This window comes from Melanostigma gelatinosum (assembly GCF_949748355.1).
Source record: "Melanostigma gelatinosum genome assembly, chromosome: 18".
In the NCBI taxonomy this organism is placed as follows: Eukaryota; Metazoa; Chordata; class Actinopteri; order Perciformes; family Zoarcidae; genus Melanostigma; species Melanostigma gelatinosum.
The window spans coordinates 11,003,927-11,026,417 of record NC_136651.1 but is presented as its reverse complement, the minus strand read 5'-3'; the positions used below and the strand labels follow the sequence as shown (position 1 = coordinate 11,026,417).

General features: G+C 45.1%; 1 protein-coding gene across 2 annotated transcripts in view; it reads right to left on the bottom strand.

Annotated features, from left to right (window-relative positions):
* The window catches only part of rai14 (retinoic acid induced 14), a 41,927-nt gene that overhangs the window by 10,719 nt on the left and 8,717 nt on the right, over positions 1 to 22,491 (bottom strand). The window contains exons 3-8 of one of the 2 annotated variants that reach the window (XM_079289675.1): positions 6,456 to 6,586; positions 4,969 to 5,057; positions 4,715 to 4,779; positions 4,157 to 4,214; positions 3,616 to 3,686; positions 3,479 to 3,499 (exon numbers count right to left, since the gene is read on the bottom strand). In XM_079289675.1, coding sequence (XP_079145801.1) covers positions 3,479 to 3,499; positions 3,616 to 3,686; positions 4,157 to 4,214; positions 4,715 to 4,779; positions 4,969 to 5,057; positions 6,456 to 6,586 — 435 coding nt within the window. The remainder of the gene's footprint in view (positions 1 to 3,478; positions 3,500 to 3,615; positions 3,687 to 4,156; positions 4,215 to 4,714; positions 4,780 to 4,968; positions 5,058 to 6,455; positions 6,587 to 22,491) is intronic. The other variant, XM_079289676.1, reaches the window with a different exon arrangement.

The following is a 22,491-nucleotide window of genomic DNA, read 5'->3' as shown; positions in this document are numbered from 1 at the left end:
CTTATCTCTTGTGACATCAGGTCGTGGGCCTGGACATGAAGTATGGCAAGTGTCTCTGTGGGGTGAGATAAATCTCAGATCCACGTGAAAAGGGAGTGGATGTTTCCCAAAGGAATTTCCCAGCAGATAAACAAAGCCAAAGTTGTTCCAGTTTCTGGAGAAGGCGTCGATTTATTTTTGGGAAAATCCCGAAGATTATATATTTACAGTTCTAACTGAAGGGGCTGACTCAGCAGAGTTTATTACCTTGCGGCGGGAAACTGAGGCAGTATTTTATGCAACGTAATCCCATATTTGTCACCAGGATTGACGGGTCCTAAACCCCCAAGCATGACATTTAAGCCAACCTTAACCATCTATGACCTAAATCTAACCGAAACATTTGATTGGCTGGGTTTGTGGAGGGCAGAGTACAGCCTGGAAGGAGCTGCTGCCACATCATCTTCACTAAGATGACATTAGAACTCAATGTTTAACTGTATGAACAGAAATTCCCACAGTCTATTTATATTAAACGAAGGGGAAAAAATCCGAAGTCGTGTCCAACTGGAAAAAAGCAGAAGACTTTTGAACAAATGGTAAAGTGTGTCAGCCTAGCTTTGTGTTTTATATTACAAGGCTGCTGCTTCGACACACCACAGAGAACAAAACTATGTTGTGGGTTCCTCTGAGCTCTGCTAAAGACTTTAACAGCCCCGCGTCTGCTCTGCTCAGTCGGTTTCTTTTTTTTGGAATCGAAAACACAGAAATATGTTTTTCGCCGCAGGGTAATAGATTCAGGGTCTGTGTGGATGAATGTGAGAACACAGGTGTGTGAATGTTTGTCTACACTTCAGTTATGTTTACAACTTGTTGCCATCTTGTCAGTGTAAAGCCAGGATACCAAATATGGGCAACAAGGTAAAGACTTGGTGGAGCTGACGTAGAGCTGCAGCCGTGGCTAAGTGTGATAATTTGAGAGGCCTGTCAACCAAAGAAAAAGGTACACAGACATGCCCCTGTTTAAAGCTTAATACACGCCTTCATAATAAACAACTCTCTGTGGTGAATGCCACTTAATGTGGACAGAGATACTGCACATACACTAGCACATGTCTGTGTTTTAACAGCCTTGTGAATTAATATTTCATAAGTGCAACATGTGACAGACTACTTTAGAAAGGGCATTTCTTTTCATACCACCTCATGAAAAAGGACGCAAGAGTGGAAATGAAAGTGGTCGTTGTGCTCGCCCCGTCACTTCGTGTGCTGCCGAATGAGGGGTACTATGAACCCAACCTTTTTAGCATGCAACCCTGCAAATAGAAGCAATGTCTATTTGTGACCCCTCCTCATGTTGCTCATGTCCGTGAGCTGTGGAAACAAAAAGTGATCAGATTCATTTCGATAATTACAGAGGCCTGAAGCGACAATACTATCCATAAAAAACGAAAGATTGGGAAAAAAAAAAACATAATTTTGCGTATAATTTCCTATCCTGTCTCGCAACGCTGTACAAGGTCCTCGCTCCTAGGTTGGGAATCATTGCTAAAAGTTCTATCCGAATAAACTTGTATTTCAGTACTGGGGGAAAGTAATGAATCACTCACCAAACTACTTCCTGGTATGTGGATGTCCACATACAACCTAGAATATACAAGCAGACTGTCATTTTGTCTTAAGGCTATGATTCACAATCTGACTACAGAACACTGCAAACTGTTATTAACATAAACAATGAAAGAAACTCCCACTGAGCTTTACTTTTACTACGATGTTCTGTCTGATGCTACATGACATGAACTGCTGCGCTAACATGATCGCTAACATTTTGATTCGTGCTTTCACTGTACACTAAAATATGATGACTGTATATCAGATGGTTTCATATTCGGACTTCTTCAATTCGGTCATATCTATTCAACACTCTTTAGTCGAGCTACACGGATATTATCCCGGCCAATATTAGTTTATTGCAGATATGAACATGCTTATGTTGTTTATACATTTAACAGACATTACTATTGGGAGACATCTTTATGGGATTTTGTAAACTCCCAAATATCGATATCAGTATCAGCCTCAAACATCAAGTATTGTGATGACTATACATTCTGCTGTAGCGAAAATCTTTTCATGGTCTTCCAAGATTCTTTGACCCACTCAAACCAAACGCATCGATGCCAAACAATTACCAGGCCACGTCTGTGACTTGTGTCAAGGCCGACTTTCTTTAAAAGTAAGAGAGAAATATATTTCTTTCCAACTGAAAACATGAGGAAGCATTTACACTACATCGTACCACTGTCTCAGAACAGAATTTAAGTTTACATTTCCTTGATTTTCTATAAACATTCTATGTCCGACATATGCGAGACCTGGCAGATGTTGCTCCGTTTCTTTCCATATCTTGCTTGTTTATTTAAATCAAATATAGATCAGGTAAAGGCGTTCGTTACAGCCATGACGTATGCCCGAAGCTAGCTGGCATGTTCTGCTCAGAACAGAAACAGCAATATGTTCCAGACGACTTTGTGGTTCCGTCTTCATGTCCTAACGGCAAACAGAGCCGCTCACATCTCAGATGTTGATGGCTGGAGAAGTAAATGATCACATTTTGTCTCCTCGTCATCGGAAAACCGCTCTAAAGCACCGTCTTACAAAACGTGGTTTGTCGTCTGCGTAAGAACACGTAAATGTACGCTTTGATGACACATTTTGAGTGAAATGCGTCATTTGATCATGCAGGTTAGGGTTTCCTAATGGTACACGCAATGCAGCATTTTGCTTAACAAGTAATATTTAAAGCGCTCTAATTGTAACAGGATTTCATAAACACTACACTTTAAAACCGTTACAGCCAGGGGTACAAAGTGGGAGCATGAACAATGTTTAAAAGTCACAACATACAACTTGAGGAAATACATGGGAAATGAATTAATGAGAAATAAACATAAGGTCTTTTAGTCAGCTCAGAGACCACTCTGTGCGTGTTTATGTCCAACAGGCCAGCTGTGGCATGATAATAAAAAAAGGGAAATAAATGGGCAACACATTCTGTTCTCTATTTATTTTCCCTCTTTTTCTATAACACACACACGCAAAATATTACACAACAGTTGGGTAAAAACCACAGGCATGGAGCGTCACTGCAATGGAGACCACATGTCTGCGGCTTGAGAGCAGAGTTCCCACAGTAAACTGACCCCCTACCTCACACACAGCCAGACATGCGCACGCAATGTGCATCAATCAATCATTAAACGGAGACGGACAAACGAGAGGAAATGTCAGTCAATGAGGATCCTTCATATTAGAGATGAACAGCTGTGAGAGACGGCTGAAGCCAATTCAAAACAATATTGTTTTACCTCTGCTCTCTTGACACACATTAATAAGCACATAAAGGGATGTTTGGACAGAAAATAAAAAGCATCCTATTGCAAACACAGGACCAATAGACGGGTAAATATTTACGAAAATCCAAACAGTGATCAACCTTCCGAGAGCAAATTCCTCTCTGGAAATTACACAGAAGAAAATGATATGAATGAGACTGAATGGCCCCTTACTACCCTGCCAGGAACACAAATTGTGAGAAAGAAAGAAAGTGGAAGTAATAATCAAAGTACATACGGCATCTTTCAGGTTGATGGGACTTTTGAGTTCACACAGCAGTTGGACGGTCTGGATGTTCCCACTGGCAGCTGAAGATTAAATTAAAAGAGTCAGAAATTAAGAAGCACTTTCTTTTAAGTTTACATTTTTATATATCTTTTAATGTTATTTATTTACAAATTAAAAAAAAAAAGTTGATCACAAAAAAATGACAAAGGTGTTCAGAGATAGCAGTGTGGTCTGGATTAGTTAGGTCTAGGATTTAGTTTAGGGAGAAATGTATCTCATCTGCTCCCCTCTCTGATTTCCAAAAGAACAAACATGATTGGTTCATGGTCGTTGTACTGTTGCAACACATGACACTCGTACGCCATTTGAAAGTGCAACATTGACAAACCAATCCAATTATTTATTTTAACAACTATCTGTAAACTGAACTGAAAAGAAGCTCAAAAGAGCTTAATCTCACAAGACATTTTCCCACGTCCTTGTCTAAGCAGACTAATCTTCAATAAAAGCTCTTCTGTTTGATTAACCCTTGGGGCACTGAGACACTTACCAGCGTGATGCAGAGCAGCCTTTCCTGAACCGTCTACAGCATCGATAGGACATTTACTCTGGAGGGCAAACAGAAAGATGTTATTGGACGTGCAAATGCACATGACATATGAATGACTGTGAAAGAAAAGTTTGATTATTAAATGCATATTGGACTACAGATGAAAAATAGCCTTTTGGCTAACTCTGGCACATTTGCAGAAATGTTTTTATTCATGTGCACTGTCCCATTCAAATAAACCAACAAAATAAATACAGTTTCCCTGAATGACTTTCTAAAACATGAAATCTGTCCAAGTAATTCCCAACACTCAAAATGTCACGTGGCTGCATTTCATACTGTATTTACATGTTTTTGTTCTTTCTTTCTCCATTGTAAAGAAATAGCATTATTTATTGTAAGTGGTAAATATATTAAATAAAAAAAAACCATAGTATCGCATCACTGTGGAAGCATTTTGTGTGTAAAATATAATGGCTTGATAGATGGCAGCAAATTGTCGCATTATTTTCAGGGCACTCATTATGACATTGCAATTGGAAGCCTCCTTCACCTTACCTGAATGAGCTTTTTGCAGCACTCGGTGTGATTGTTTTTGGCAGCCAGGTGTAACGGATTGAAACCTGACCAGAAATCAAGAAAGACCAAAGTTAAAGAACTTCTTTAGGCCAAAGACTTTTGTGACAAATTGGATGAAATTAAAAAGAAGACTGCCTCAAGAAAGAATCTTAGGAGTGACGCTAAAAAGTATGTGGACACAACTTTTCTATTCACAGGATTTATTGAACACTGAATAAAACTACAGGACATACCTGCAGCGTCAGTGATTGACAGGTCAGCTCCATGGGCCAGGATGACAGACAGGCAGTCTGTCTGTCCTCGTCCAGCTGCCACATGAAGACTGGAGACAAACCCCAAACAGAGAACAACTTGGAATCGCAGTAACTACCAGTCATAACATTTACGACAGCAGAGATTTTTATACACGACAGCCATTTTACAGATTTGCAAGCTTTCAGAGTCACATTAAATATCTCATGACGTGGGAACTTTAACTTGAAAATTGCTCCCTTGCAAAATGGTCACATGCTCATACAGCAGACTGTAAAACCACAACTCTTAATTCTTACACCTTATTGTCTGTACGTTTGTGCTTTTGTGTGCAGTAGGCAATCAATACAAGCCCTTTCCAGCTCAGCGAGCAGAATGAAAAAAACACCACACAAGCCCAGCTTTCCTTTTGGTGTTTGTGTGTATACTTGATACACACTCACAACTACACCCACATGCCTTTCTATCAGATGTTATCACTGTTGAGATACTGTAGACTCCTCCTTTGTGCGTCCTGATAAGATCGGAGCGTTGAGATCCCAAACTACCGCATTCATCGTGATTTGCAAAGGCTGTGAGGATGCATCTGTATGTGTGTTTCTGCGTTCTCGTCTCACACACACACAAACAGAGAAAAGGTCAAGGATGTGAACTCCTGAGTGTGTTTCAGCGTGTAAGAATCTGCACATTCGGTTCTCCTTGCATTTGTTCTCGTGTGGTGGTGTTCCTGGCTCCGCATGAGTAACTCAACACATTGAGGTCAGCGGGTGTTGTGTTTCAGAAAAAGAAAAGAGGTAAAATATTAACGCTGAGCCACTGTGGTTATCAACAATCTCGACTGGTGAGGCAACGAGCTTCACGGCCTCGGCAGAAATGAACTGGCTCGCAGAAACACTGAATTAATGTTTGAAAATGTCAACCTTTCAGGAAGTAAGAAAAAACGCTGTATTTTTCGATTGGCCATTCATTTTTAACATAGTGCTGTGAAACGGAAAAGTAGTTACATAAGCCCAAGACTTGAGATTTTCAGCATCGGCTGGAGCCATATGAAATCCGAAAACTTAAAAGGAAAACACAGAAATCACCAAGACTGGTAGTGTTTGCCTAAAATTGAATACGCCCATTTTTATTTGACCACAATCACACTATTTCTTATCCCACATTTGTTATTAAAGCGAGAGCTAAGTCCCAGATTGCACCTGGAAACCTGCACTTGTCAGATATTACTAAACCAGGCTGTAGGCTGGAGAGACTGGACATTTCATTCTACACTGATTTTTGTGTCAGATCTGAATCAAATTGCCTTTCAATTTTGATTGAAGCTGCTTTCCCCATGCTCGTACAGACCGCGTCCTATAAAAGCCACAGCACACTGTGGTCTCTGTGCTAACAAAGTTCATTTCCTTGATTGCTACATCTGTACCACAGTTTCCTTTGTTCTTTTGTCGATAATAGGAAGAATGCTTACGCTGCTTTGCCCTCGCCGTCCAGTTTCACAGCGCTGGCACCTTTCTTGGCAAGAAGCGATGCCACCTTCTCCACCTCGCCGTGCTCCACCGCAGCAAGCAGGCGCTCGTCGTTTTTGTTCCACTCATTGACCTAAAAAGGGACGATTTGTAAAAAAGGGAGAGAGAGACAAAAAAATCATCATCATCACGATATTCGATATTGGTGTTATGCATGTATCCGTGGTTTTAATTCTAAGAAAGAATGTTAGTCATTTCATTTATAACAAATAATAATAATGTATACCTTCCCAACAATGATCACTGCCAGACATGAACACATTTTACTCTGCAGCCAAAATGCCCACGATGACCTTAATATGAGTAATGATTCTCAGAGGGAGAGAATGTTTTTTTGCCTCTGCTATAGCCCACACAAAAGAAAGCATTTGTCTCCATATGTGAGAACACACACACACACACACACAATCCAGTGTAGACAGGCTCACTGACACACACATGACACAAACCAAATGGTCCCACATTTGTATCACTGACAGGCTGTTCCGATCGAGAGATATCAGCTATTGGAAAGCTTCAATTGTTATCCTCAGACAGAGAGAGATTCCACAAAACAGTCTCATGGCACCAAACACCAACAGTAAGCGTTGAGAGCTGTCCACAACAGCATTTACCGCAGAGAGAAAAAAAAAACGTACATTATTAAAACACATTTACAATAACCATGTAAAAAGGACAGTGGACGCGAATTATATTAAACCACAATCAGGAATATCAAATTAGGAAAGAAGTAGCTACTCATTTGAAGGAAAATGTGTTGAATAAATGATTGTTAAGAGCATGTTGTAAATGAATTTCCTTAACTTGGTAACGGAGTAAGGGGGCAGAACAAAACCTGTGCATCCCCCAAACAGTTTGGCAGCACAATCATTCAGTCAGCTCTCCCTGCAACCATCTGTGCATATTAGGATGCAGCACAGTATTAGATTTGACCCGATAGCCTACTGACCCAACCGTGACAAGAGCGGTGAACTCTCTGACTCCAGAAAGACTTGTGGTGGCAAACTGTACTCTATTTTCAGAGAGAGCAATACGCCGACATCGCGATACATGGTGTAAATAGCCTCTGTGGCAAACACCCAAATGCAATCACTGCAATACATTTTGCACAGCTGGTGGAAAGTTGCTGGGCTATAAAAATCCCTTCTGTCATTGAAACAGCTAGGATGACCACTGAGCTCTGCCGCCTGAGCCACAGATGCCAAACTGTGGACCAGTGAGTCAATTAATAAGACTAAATTGTTGGTGGTTTTTTTAACATAACATTTTATAAAAAATGTTGACTGAGAGCAGAGAAATATTATTGCTTTTTTGGCAAGGAGCACAGGAAAATTGTTGTAAACCTACACACACACTCTTTGTGATCCAACGCTTCAAAGCACTAAAGCGGGAGGTGATACTATTTAGGAGGTCGTGTAAGACGAGAAAGTTCTCCGACAGACTGGAAATAACAGATTGGATATAAAAAAAACACCCAGAACACTGACACAGACATGTGAAAAAGATATATGAATCGGCCAGGTGCCTCTCCGTGTCTGTGATGAGCATACTTCACCAAGTATTTCCAAAAATATCCAATACCAGTTTAGAGTTACTACAAAATAAATGCAAGATCATGGAAAACGTTGCTGTGGAGCAAATGCACAGTGGTAAGAATGTTAGCAACACACTGGGAGATTTGAGTTAATGTGTGAATTTTAACAGTCTGATTGCATAATTCCTGTTTTATTGAAGATACTGGAAATACACCTAGCAGTAGCCCTTCACTTTTTACTTGCATGCGCGACAGTACACCCCAGAAACTGTTGGCTTACAGCATTTGCTCAGGTTTTGTCGATTTGCTGATGTTTCGTTAGGAAGCAGGCCTATACCCTGTGGAGTTTTTGACCACAAGCAGCGCTGTGGAACAAGGTGTTCCCTAGTGAGTCTCAGTTTTGTTTGTATCATGCACACGCACAAAGGAGGCATGCACATGTGCAGCAGGCAATGTAATACACACTCATGCAGCCGGCGTAGCAATGCGCCAACAAAGGCAACTAAGAAGAAGCCAGCACGCAAACATATAAATATTTAAAAAAATTGGCTTTGCAAAAGTTGTATGGAGGAAAAATATGCATTTAACACGTTTAAGGTTCAAGGATACACAAACGTTTTGGTGAGAAACACTAAATGTTTGTTTACAAGGAAACTCCACAGCGCACCTTTCAGACAATGTACATTTATTCTTAAATAAAATAAACACAAAAAATGTGCATACAGGCATGTCTCTCCGCCTCTGCTGAACTATTATTAATGGGAAAACCTTGTGGTGCGGAGCAAATCCTGTAATAAAAAGGTACTATGGGAGTAAGTCAAAGTGGAACAGAGAAGTCAGAGAACACGGCTCTTTCTGTAGCTATGATTGATGTGAGGTGGAACATGACACAGCGGGAGATAACTAAAGCCATAAAGAGGACATATCCCACATGGTGTAGTGTTTAGGATTCCTCGTTTTCACAGAGGTGAGCTGCTTTTCCTCCCAGCATGCTGGTTTCAAAAGTCTCATGATTTTCACACAGCCAAATACTAAAATAAAAATAGGTATACTTTAGAGATGGAGAAAGATGCAAATACAAAACTGAGGCATAACTGAAGAAAATGGAAAGAAATATGTATCTACATATGAATGTACTCCTTTTTCTGCTGTCCGAGTTTGAACAAAATCCTCCAAGAAAATGTAAAAGGACCTTGAGGAGTTGTTTGTTAATATAATCCAACAAGTTACTGTGTAGTTCTCTTCTTATCATGTTGTGTGGACATGAGGAAGGGCGGAACCTGCTGCTGTAATTGAGTGCCTTTATGATCCGGAAACAGCAGCCAAACAAACCCACTCCCACACAGGACAGATTGAATAACGGGAGGCGTTACTTACGTCTGATCAAACCAGGCTCTGTACCTTTTCTTAAAAATCTATTTGTACATTTGAATGTATTGCAACCTCCAGGCTGTATTGTGCGGTCTGTAGGAAGAACTGATCATGCTGATCTCTGGGAGGTTTTTAACACAAGAATTAGTACTGCTTTCTGCAGTCATTAAAAACACTGCCAGTAACACTAGACAGCCAGTTCTCTGTATATTCGCCTCAGTAAAGATTTGTTCATGCTGTTCTTGGTTGTCAGTTGCTTTGAATCAAGAAACTGCAGCCCACTACTCTTTGTCTTCCAACGACTACCTTATAGGAAAAAGTTTCTCAGCTATTAGAAAGCTTCAAGCATAATCTCACACACAAACGGTCTTCACAAAACCTAATCTGAACCTCCACTCGAGTCAACACACAGAAATACCATTTATTATTTCCCGAAAGGGTTTATGTGACAGAGGAACCAGTTTTACGACATCGTTTACTTTAAATGCTTCACACATCTGTGTCTCAGAAGTGCACGGTCTCCTGTGTTCATGATTAAGTTCAGTTGTTTCATATTGAGCAGGGCTTCCTCTTTGTACCCTGAAGCATACCGCTGGTCACGCTCAAATACATTTTCTGTGATCGACTTAAAATATTCATTCTGTAATTCAGCTGTAAATGGTTTGTGGGTCGCTCTTATTTTCATTCTTAATCACTAGATTACTGTAAAAGAAACACCTCTATCCAAAAACTGACATGTATACTGCTGATATTTGCTGTGAATGCTCCCATCGTGGTTTCTTTAAGAAGAACTGCATGTGTGAGGAACAACTGGAATGGTCTTTGACCCCCTACCAACCAGCACTAATTTAAAGAATGACAGGGGAAACACTGATGTACTGCATCACATGATCCTTGCCTAATGGCTTCTGTGATTTTAAAAGCCTGAACAAAAAAGTGAAGGGCTGCCACCACGACAGAGCAGCATGACATCGATAGCATTCGACTACAGGACATCGTAATGGACAGGTTTAAGTGGAGCGGAATGCACTGCTCCAGTTCGGTCCCATACACACAAGTAGCGTCATCGCAGGGAGGCTGATGAAATAATCATGTGCTGGCAGAGAGGGTGCAAAATCAGCACGGGCCTCGGCTCCAACAAAAAGTGACTGAACAAAGTGCATTCAAGGGTTTTCTTAACCGAAAAGCTGCTTAATGCAGTGTGGCAGCCGGAGGGGCAACCTCAGAGGAGAAGTGGTAGAGGGACGATATTGCCTGACATGGAGGCGGAGCCCCCATGTCAGGGAGTGGAAAAGAGCGCCAAACCACCATCAGCCCAACAAGCAACACCTGAGGAGGAGAGACGAGGGAGCGACCACACCCTATCAGAGGAGGAGGAGGGGACTATAAAAGGGCCCCGGACACAGGAAACTAAGAGAGAGTAGGAGTGGAAGGAGACGGAGAAAAAGCAAACCCATTGGAGACAACTGCCTTACCCCTTGATCACCCTGGAACGTCTGACTACCCGCCCGGCTCCCGACCCCTGCCTGTACGACTACCCTGCTCCTGCCCGCGCCCTGGACCGTATGAGGAATACCCGTTGTGCACCGAACCGTGGAAGTGAACACCGACCATCCCTCTGGAAAGCGGACAGTGTATTGTTGAGTGTCTATCCTACCTCTATCCACTCTCTATATTCAGTAAAAACCTCACTTGCACCATTTATCTACCGACTGGTTGTGTTTATTGGTCCGTGTTGTCGTGAAACCCCCTTGCCACCCCGGGGGCTGTCACAATTTGGTGGAGAATGTGGGAACAGTCCGGTTCTGGCAACACTGACCGATAGACCGACCGACCCAGTAAGCATGGCCACCCCGGTGCCATTTCAAGAGCTGCTAGCGGGGCTAATCGCTAGCAACCAGGAAACCCAAAAACGCCACGAACAAGCCATGCAAGTACAAATGCAAATCCTCCAAGCACAGCAGCAACAACAATACCAACAGCAAGTACACATGGAGAAGTATATGGAGGTACAAACCGAACGCGCGGAGGCGATGCAAAGCGAAATCAAGGGCATGTTACAGACACAACAGGAGCAACGTACCGTGGAGAAAGCCAACCCAGCGCGCTTCCTTCTCAAGCAGACGGCAGCTGACGATGTTGAAGTGTTTTTTCAGATATTCCAGACAACGGCACTCCGGGAAAAATGGCCAGAAGAGCACTGGGCTGAGTTGATAGCCCCCTTTTTGATCAACGAAACGCAAGTAACGTATCAGGACTTAGAGCGCGCTGGAAAAGTTGACTTCCGGGTGTTGAAAGCGGAAGCGTTACAGCGATGCGGGGTCACGCTGTTAATAAAGGCACAACGATTTCATGAATGGACATATGACACCTCCCTTTCTCCGCGAGCCCAGATGCATGAGATCAAGAGGATTACGACGGCCTGGCTGCACGCAGAGCCAACCGAGGTGTCGCCCACCGATCGTGTCGTCATGGACAAATTCCTTAGATCCCTCCCGTATGAGGCAAAAAAATTGGCCGGCCAGAGAAACCCCCGCAACCTCGAGGAACTGGTAGAGATCATGGAGGGTTACCACGCAGCACAAGCGTTAGTGCGTGGGGGAAGAAACCCGAAAGTGGAGGGGTCCACCCGCAAAGAAAAGATGAGAACGGAGGAAACTACCTATGTGTCTCCCTCCTTTCCCCCAGGCTTTCCCCGACGTCGGCCGGCGTTTGGACCGGAAGAGAGGAGGTGCTACCACTGCGGCGAGATCGGGCACATCGCCTGGGAATGTCCTCACCGCCAGGACGCACCCATGCCCACGGCCAGTGAGGGGAGTCGCCCATGCGGACTGATTACCGGATGCTGGGCCACTCACGAGGACCACATGCCCCTCACCCCGGTCAAAGTAAACGGCCGCGACGCCTCCGCGATGGTGGACTCCGGGAGCGCTATTACCTTGGTGAGACCTACGTTTGCTCAGTACCCGCTCCTAACCGGCACCCGAGCGGTCACGTGCATCCATGGGGAGACCCGCGAATACCCCACCACCGCCCTCGAGATATACACGACGAGGGGTAGATACGTCGGCACTGCAGGAGTAGTGGAAGGACTCCCCGTAGAGGTGCTGGTCGGCCGAGACCTGCCCGTGTTCCAGGAGCTGTGGCGCAGCCTGGTGGTGAAACCAGGTACGACCCCTCACCGAAAGTACAAGAAGAAAGCCATCTGTGGGCTGGGGGAGGAGATCTCCACCGATCCCCTATCGGAAGGAGTCGCCAGTGCCGTGGCCCGGGCGTTGGTGGAGGCCACCCAACCCAACCCCGAGGACGTATATGCCACAGCCGTCGAGAACGACGGACCCTCCAGCCCCAGTGAGCCCGAAGGAGAGGCGCCGCCCATCCCCGAGGAGGCAGATACCCCCTCCCTCGAAGAAGAGGAGCTGGCCGGGCTGTTTCCCCAGGACCCGGAGGAGCCCATCTTACCCGGGCCCCTCACAGGGAGGTTTGGGACGGCCCAGTTGGAGGACCCCAACCTAGCCCACGCCCTTCGGCAGGTGGCCGCCGTAGACGGACGACCACTGGACGGGGTAAGAGACCTCCCTCCCACACATTTCTCCATTTATAACGGGCTCCTCTACCAGGTAGTAATAAGGGACGGGGCCCCCCTCAGGTTGTTACTGGTACCCCGTCCTTTCATACCCTCTGTCCTCCAGTTAGCCCACTCCCATATCCTAGGTGCCCATCTAGGAGTGGAGAAAACCCTGGAAAGGGTGAGGGCCAGGTTCCACTGGCCCGGAATAAAAAAGGCCGTGGAGGATTACTGCCGGAGCTGCCCCGAATGTCAACAAGTGGCCCCACAACCCCATCACAGAAACCCGCTGGTGCCCCTGCCGATCATCACCGTCCCCTTCAGCAGGATCGGGATGGACCTAGTGGGGCCACTACCCAAGACCAACCGGGGACACAGGTACATCCTGGTGATAGTGGATTACGCCACCCGGTATCCCGAAGCCATTCCCCTACGCTCTATGGCCACCAAGGGCATTGCAAGGGAGCTGGTGATGTTGTTTTCCAGGGTCGGAATACCGGAGGAGATTCTCACCGACCAAGGAACCCCGTTCATGTCTAGGATCATGAAGGATCTGTGTGGCATGCTGAAGGTGACCCAACTGAGGACGTCGGTGTATCACCCCCAAACGGACGGACTAGTAGAACGATTCAACCAGACACTGAAAAAAATGTTGAAAAAAACCATGGACCAGGACGGGAAGAATTGGGACCAACTGCTACCCTTCCTGATGTTCTCCATCAGAGAGGTGCCCCAGGCATCTACCGGATTCTCGCCCTTCGAGCTCCTGTACGGTCGACGACCCCGGGGGCTACTCGACCTGGCCAAAGAAGCCTGGGAACACCAACCCTCCCCCTACCGCACCATGGTGGACCACGTCGAGGAGATGAGGGTGAGGATGGCATCCCTCTGGCCCATCGTCCGAGAACACATGGCCGAGGCACAGGCGGCCCAAGCCCGCGTGTACAACCGGGGAACCCAACCCCGAGTGTTTAACCCAGGGGATCGGGTGTTGGTCCTGGTACCCACGGCGGAATGTAAGTTTCTAGCCCGATGGAGGGGGCCGTATGAAGTGATGGAGAAATTGGGGCCGGTAAACTACCGAGTCCGGCAACCAGGTCGGAGGCACCCGACGAAGGTTTATCATGTGAACCTGCTCAAGAAATGGGTGCGTAGGGATGCCATGCTCTGTTTCTCTCTCTCTACCCTCCCAGGAAAAACGGAGCCAGTCGAGGTACCCGTGGGAGAAGAGTTGACCCCCCGGCAGAAGCAGGACGTCCGGGAAATGGTGGATCGGTTCCGGGACGTGTTCTCCCCGGACCCCGGATACACCACACTGGTGCAACACCGGATAATCACCGAGCCCGGGAAGAAGGTGAAGCTAAGGCCGTACCGCATCCCCGAAGCCCGCCGGGGGGCGATAGAGAGGGAGGTACAGAGTATGCTGGAGGCCGACATCATCGAACCCTCGACGAGCGAGTGGTGCAGCCCTATAGTGTTGGTTCCGAAACCCGATGGCTCAGTCAGGTTCTGCAATGACTTTAGGCAGCTCAACGCCATCTCAAAATTCGATGCCTACCCGATGCCCCGGGTGGACGAGATGATAGAGCGCATCGGGAGGGCCAGATACATAACCACCCTCGACTTGACTAAAGGCTACTGGCAAGTGGCAGTAGCCCCCGAAGACAGGGAAAAAACGGCCTTCACTACTCCCATGGGACTGTACCACTATAAGAGGCTGCCGTTCGGTCTCCACGGAGCCCCCCCACGTACCAGAGACTGATGGACCAGGTACTACGTCCCCATCGAGAATACGCGGCAGCCTATCTGGACGACATCGTCGTGCACGGGGAGGAATGGGGGGCTCACCTCCAAAGACTGGAAGCCGTCCTGAAAGCTCTGCGAGGGGCGGGGCTGACAGCCAACCCCAAGAAATGTCGCCTCGGCCTCCGGGAAGCTGACTACCTGGGGTACACCATCGGCCGCGGCTGCGTCAAGCCCCAGGTAGGGAAAGTCGAGGCGATCCGGGAATGGCCCCGCCCCCGCACAAAGAAACAGGTACGAGCATTCATTGGGCTAGCTAGCTACTATCGACGGTTTGTTCCCCAGTTCTCTGCTCTTGCAGCACCCCTGACGGACCTAACAAAAAACCGGCTGCCAGATCGGATCGTATGGACGGCAGAGACCGAGGACGCCTTCGAGAAGCTGAAGGAAGTACTCTGTTCTGAACCAGTGCTGGTGACCCCGGACTTTACGCAACCGTTGGTGGTACAGACGGATGCCTCCGAGACCGGGGTGGGTGCCGTCCTGTCCCAGCTGAGGGATGGAGAGGAGCACCCGATCACATACGTAAGCAGAAAATTATTACCGAGAGAAACGAGATACGCCACGGTCGAGAAGGAATGTTTGGCCATCAAATGGGCTCTGGGGGAGTTGAGATATTATCTGCTGGGACGACACTTTACCCTGGTCACGGACCACGCCCCCCTGGTATGGATGTCCCGTTCAAAAGACAATAACGCCCGGGTCACCCGCTGGTTTTTATCCCTTCAACCGTATGCTTTCTCTGTTGTCCACAGATCCGGGGCCGCTCATGGAAACGCGGACGCCCTGTCAAGACGGGACGCCCTAGGTTCCTGGAGCAGTCCTCCCCCCAGGTCGGATTTAAGGGGGGGGGTATGTGGCAGCCGGAGGGGCAACCTCAGAGGAGAAGTGGTAGAGGGACGATATTGCCTGACATGGAGGCGGAGCCCCCATGTCAGGGAGTGGAAAAGAGCGCCAAACCACCATCAGCCCAACAAGCAACACCTGAGGAGGAGAGACGAGGGAGCGACCACACCCTATCAGAGGAGGAGGAGGGGACTATAAAAGGGCCCCGGACACAGGAAACTAAGAGAGAGTAGGAGTGGAAGGAGACGGAGAAAAAGCAAACCCATTGGAGACAACTGCCTTACCCCTTGATCACCCTGGAACGTCTGACTACCCGCCCGGCTCCCGACCCCTGCCTGTACGACTACCCTGCTCCTGCCCGCGCCCTGGACCGTATGAGGAATACCCGTTGTGCACCGAACCGTGGAAGTGAACACCGACCATCCCTCTGGAAAGCGGACAGTGTATTGTTGAGTGTCTATCCTACCTCTATCCACTCTCTATATTCAGTAAAAACCTCACTTGCACCATTTATCTACCGACTGGTTGTGTTTATTGGTCCGTGTTGTCGTGAAACCCCCTTGCCACCCCGGGGGCTGTCACAGCAGGAATACTTGCCCGTTTTTAGAGAGTCTTCATGTAAGTTTGCTGCAACAATTTTAACAATCAATTATTCATTCATTTTTCAAGCAAAAGAAAAAAGTCAAACGCGACTTCCAGCTTCTCCGTTGTGAGACTATGCTGCCTTTCTTTGTCTTTGATTGTTCGTTGAATATCTGAGGGTTTTTGATTGTTAGCAACATTCATCTGGAGTCGTGTTTCTGATCACCAGATGTTCGTCCAATATTCACTCTCTTTCAACTCTGTTGTTGGTCTCTACTAACTCCTGAGGGAAATATCTTTCTCCTTCACTGCTGAATGCGCCACTGTGTTTACTGGCCACTATCTAACTGTGTCGGCCTGCTACTCAGCAGGTCGTGTACTGTGGGAACAGCTAAATAATGAGCCGAGACTCACTATAAAGCAGAGAGCGGGTCAGATGCAGATGATAAGTTCATCACGGAGCACACACAGTGTTATTATAAAATATTGATTTCAGCCACTTTCGTGAAAACAATGGTTAGATGCAGTCCTACCCCTCATGATGTTAAATCTGGACACAACACAGCAAAGAGTATGTGAAATACTGTACAACACCACACGTTCAAAAACATCGAAACCAGTGTTCAACGCATTCACTCTGCATTACTTTGTTTGGACATGATCTGCTTGTATTGAGTACTGTTGGCTTAGCCTACATTGCCTCGCACTGGACAGCATGGGCTTAGCCCACATTGGTTTGCACCAGCAATAAGTCATGGGTCACTAATCCTGTGATTATGCACCAGTAAGACCACCGTTGTTCTGTGTACCACCAGGAAGTGAAAAAGGATCTCACTTCCTCCCTCGCTTTCAGTTCTGTTTCCCCGACTGCCCTCCTCTCTTTCAGGTTCTCCCTCTCTTTCGGTTTCTTGGCGCTGTGATAAGTGTGTTTACAGTGGGATCAGGGTGCGGACGGTAGTGTGTGTTGTCTCTCTGTCTTTAGCCCGACAGTCATTAAAACACACAAAGAGCCCGCTGATAACACTAAGTGCTTCCTGTTTGTCCAGGCGTGAGGCTGTCTGCACAAGGACAAGGGAACAAGCAGCAAGAAAGCTGAAGAGGTGAGGAAAAGAGAAAGCAATTAATGAATTGGCTGAGAGGCTAAAAGAAACAGAAACATTGAATTGGTATAAATCATCATTACGGTTTATGTTCCGTGTGTTGCTTTGCAGCTTTATTGTAATGAGTCATTGTCCTTTTGTCCCCTCATATGTCTCACATGTGTTCACTTCTCTCCATTTGAAAAGTCTTGGAAAAAAGAACGATGGAACCAGAACTTCAAACATCCCGTCGTTACTTGAGTTTTAGAATGAATTGCAAAGAAAACAGATGCCCATCAAGTCTGTGTTTGTGAACCTAATGGTTTTTGCCTAAACATGCTCAGAGTGGGTTTTTTCTGCTTCTCTGAACTTCCTCGGTTCTCTGGAGGAAAAACTAACTAAGATGGGGAAACAGTAACCGTTATCCCTACATCACATGCTGTATGTTTGTACAGTTCAGCTGCGAGGAGCAAGTGGAGTTTAACTGAAAGAAAACATTTACTTTAGCAAAGCTTTTGTATTTCCTTCCAAAACAGACAAAAGAACATGTTTATTGATCGACAGATAAAAATGTGTTTAGTCCTCTTTGATTTTCTGGGTATAGTCCCGTTTGCCTTCACTACGTTGAGCATCCAGGTCATTTCAATGCAGCTGCTTCACATCCACATATAACGTGGTACAAACTCATTTTAAACTAAGTTAAGCTAGACATGATAAGCAAAGGGCACATGAGACCCTTTATTAGTATTTGCCAATAAACTGCATCTGAACTCAGGTGACACTGAAAAATGAAAGAATCCTTTCCCAGGAAATCTAAAGATTTGAAAAATGTGTGAAAGGCAAAACCAGGACTGGTGATGTCGTTTAAGGGTAATTTGATCCGACGGTGGCACCGACATCACTGGTACTGAGGAGATGAAAAATAACCGTGACAATTTTCATGGGGATCTGGGCAGTAATTGTAAGGAAACGTCAGTGCTCTGGACTGAAGTGTGGGACGGACAGACTAACCAACTAGGCTTGGTTGGGCAATAAAAACCAAACAACTTTGATATAAAGAAAGAAGACACGAGAAGCAGATGGGGAAATAAAGCAGAAGTGACCCAGTGAGGAAGTATTATCTCTAAAGAAAATACACAGACTGATTTACTAAAATGCTTAAACATGGAGAGGAACTACGGGAAGGAAATGGAAAGTGGAAAAGGAAAAACTAAAAAAAGCAGCACAAGATTATGAGGATAAAAATACAGAGAAACTGTATTGACGTCCTTTCTTCTGATGAGGTGATTGAACATGACCACACAACACCATCCGCTGTTCCAGTTCACACACTAAACAAGATTTGTCTCTTGTGTAAATGAGAAGTAAGTTGTCTGTGGCATTACATGAAGAGATGATAGATAAAGCTAAACAAATGCAAAGAGAAAGTAGGTTAGCTGGGAGGCAACAAGCAACATACAGACTCAACTCCGGAGGGGGATAACATGTGGTCAAGTTACAAGAATATTCTTTGTTTGAGAGACAGTTAAGGGCAGTACAGACAGGAAGTAGAGGAGAGGGAACAATGTACAGAACGAAACAGTGAAGGACAGATTGACACATATACAATATCTCTGCCCTTTGATCAGCAGTGGCTGTTAACTTCAAACCCCTTATCGGCAACAAAGCAGATGCTCAAATGTCCTCAAACAATACATCCTTTCTCTCGGGCCACAGCTGAAACCGCTTACTGCCCTCTGTAGCGCACACACACACACACTCTCTCACACACACACACACACACACACCACAATAGTTTACTAGACATTGAAACTTAAACCCAGAATAAGCGAGTTAGTCGACAGAACTGTTAAACAAAGACCAGATGGTTGCTCTCATGATGAAAGTGTATTCCCCAATACTGCCCGACCTGGATCACACGTAATGAAATAAATTTACATTATGAGATTGTTTTTTTTCTTATTTGGCAACCTCGTTTTGAATTAACTGCCAATTTACTGGAGCCCCCACCTCACCACAAAATGTCTTTTACGCTCAAAACGGGTGAACGTTGGTACAGTTACCAACCTACATTACCAACAATGCAACTCAACAATCAACAGTCGGAGAAATAGACAGCGTTTCCCTCTAGAAACACTATTGGCAGCCAGGTTGAACAGCACCCCTGTTAACACTCACAGTCCGCCAAGAGTGCTTCTTTGCACCAATTTTGCCAACATCCGAGACTGCCAAGGAGAAGAAATGTGCCAATTAGTTTGCAAATGACATGGAAAAAAAGGAAATGTTATACGATTATACGTAATTTAGGTCCTTAATTCAGTTATTTTTTTACTTTCCTCCATTAAGTAAATGCAAGACTGTCAGATGTACAATGACTGTGTTTATGCTTCACACTCAAGAATAAGACTGCTCTGTCCTAAACTTGTGTATATATCTTTTAACTGACAAACTAAAGATACTTGTTATTGTTTTAAAAGTCTCTCTCTTTCCGTCTCTCAGTCGTACCACTGATGACTTGGCATCAACACTAAGACTTGACAGAAAGGAAAACAAAACTGTCAGCATGTCATCCATCAATGGCCCCCCTGACCCTCTTCAATTCACTTCAGTGGCACAGCTTGAAAAACTCCCATTAGTGCACATTTCCCTTTGACCTTTTCTTATGACCTCTTATTTGACTGCTTTTACTTGTGCCCCTCTCATAAACAACTGGTGTAGTTACAGGAATACCATGAGGCCACCATGACTCTAGGAACTGGGTTGGGACGATAAAAGCACATTCGCTGAGTGCAAACAAGCCCTACATGAACACTATCTTCCTGCTAGAACTCTTTACATACACATTTTCACACAGCTCTTTTCATTGAATCAAATTGATGCGGGTGTCCGGCTTAAGACATTAAGCAGACCTCCAGTTAAAAAAAAATAAATAAATAAAAATAAAAAATAGCTCTCATGCAACACTTCCTCCTGACACAAATAGCCTTTCCTGCCCTATAAATAAACACTGCTGGACTTGGAAAGCAACCAGCCTCATTACGCTGGAGGACTGCTCATAAAGTCAGTGGAGTCGGGCAAAAATATACTGTAACCCTCACTTCAGTCAGGAACCAGGGTAGGGGTAGGTCATGCACACGTCAGTGCACAAAGAGTCAAATAAAACATAGGTATTATTTTCACTGACCAGTCTGTTGAGCGCCAAGGACTAACATTTGTGAAACAGGAAGACAGTGTCTTCACTCTACTTTAAAGTTGTATTCAGTTCATTCACTCTTCCATGACTTAAATCATCAGACAGAACTAAAAAACACACAGACGTTTGCGAGGAGAGACAGCTCTTGGAAGTACACTACAAATCAAGAAGTGCAACGGTCTCTCGTGAGGGAGAGTTCTCATGGATTTTTATTTTTTTTTTCCAGGTGAACTGGGTCTAACCCTCCCTCCATCCATCTCCGAGCATGAATATTGTTCCAGTTGTTCGTCGCAGGCCAAACTAAACAACCCGCCTGAACCCGACTGTGGGCGGGGAGCCGGACTGACCTTCACGCTCATATAGGGTTTCTCTCCAGCTCACTTTGTTCCCAACTCTCTGCTTATTTATCTGGTTCTGGTTCCTCATTATTCCTTTATCTCCGTCTCTCTTTTGTTATTATTCTTTACAACACCTCCCTCCAACCTTTACAACCTTTCAACTGAACTCCCCTCATCCACCTTATCTGCTTTAGTCTCTCTCTGGTGCCGTCAGCGTTATCAGTGATTTAGTTATGTCTCACACCATTACTTCATCTACGTGTAATTCTGAGCCATGTCAACGGACAGTCTTGTGAGTCACGGTACACCGCCGGGTGTACAGACGCAGTTTTTCTTAAGAACTTTAAACTCACGCTGATAAATAGATCTTCACAAACATATCATCGTTAACATATACATAAAGCAGCAGACGAGCACCGTGCATCATGTCCTCACGCCCACACCAGTAAACAAACAAGTCCATGCACAAACACACACCCCCACACACAAACGAACATACGAACACAAGCACAGACAGCAGCAGGATCTCACCCGTCTGCTGTCACCAGGCTCGGTGCTTCATGCATTTGCTGACGAGCAGGTTTCCTGACTGTTTCTGTAGTTCATGTACACAGATGATAGGGAATAAAGACATCCCATGCTTTAATTAGATCAGTGTTTAAACAGGCTCTAAGCCATTTTCTAGGGTTAATTTAAACTACTGGAATCATGTAACAGCACATAGTGCTGAGATGATTAAATAAGGTCTTTGGTTAACACAAGCTTAAGAGAATTTAACGTTTTGTTCTACAACATAAAATATGTCAGTAGATACCCCTCTGGAAGTTCTGAAGCTTTAATGTGTCTTAGAAAGGCAGTTGTTTACGAGTGGTTAAATGAGACTACAAAACGTCATCACTTCGACTTGATCGCTTTCACAGTTTTGTATTTGTACTTGAGATTTTAATATTGAATCAATTTTAATCCCAGTTTTTTTAAATTGTTTTTTAATCAAGTCCTTTGGTCTCCAACCAACCGTCAAGAGAAATTTAGTCTGTTTTGCTTAAAACTTGACTTTAACAGCAATCATCAAAACAGTTGCCGATAATTTCTTTGTTGATCGACTTTCCGATTCATCGGCAAATAGTTTCAGCTCTACACTTGAGTCACGGCGTAACATGTGTGTGTTTTGGCTGGTTGGTCGCCAGCCTGCCAAATCGTGGATAAAGCCATTATGAAATATGTGTGAACATATTATCCCTTGGACTTCGACACAGGCACACACCCTTCCTCCCCTCCCCTCCCTCCTTAATGCTGGGCTGTCCCTGAGGCTTTTCTGTCACTACCAGCGCTAATACCGTTTCACGACACCCAACCATTCCATCCCAAACCAAGTCAGACCGGGCCAAGTCAAACAAAGCCAAGTAGCTGGGCTTCAGTTAAAAACACACCATCTACCCTTCTTGTCCTGAAATGTTTTAATCTTGGTTCAGTCATGTAAAGCACTTTGTGACCGTTTTGAAAAGTGCTTCATAAATAAAGTGTATTATCATCAATGTATAACTGAAAGGCTGCGGCGTTATTGTGCTTCTATGGAATTATGTTTATTTTGTGACACTATGGTTTCAACTTTCATGGAAAAACTGGGGTGTAACATTTTGTCCTCAATGTCCTAAGAATGAGGG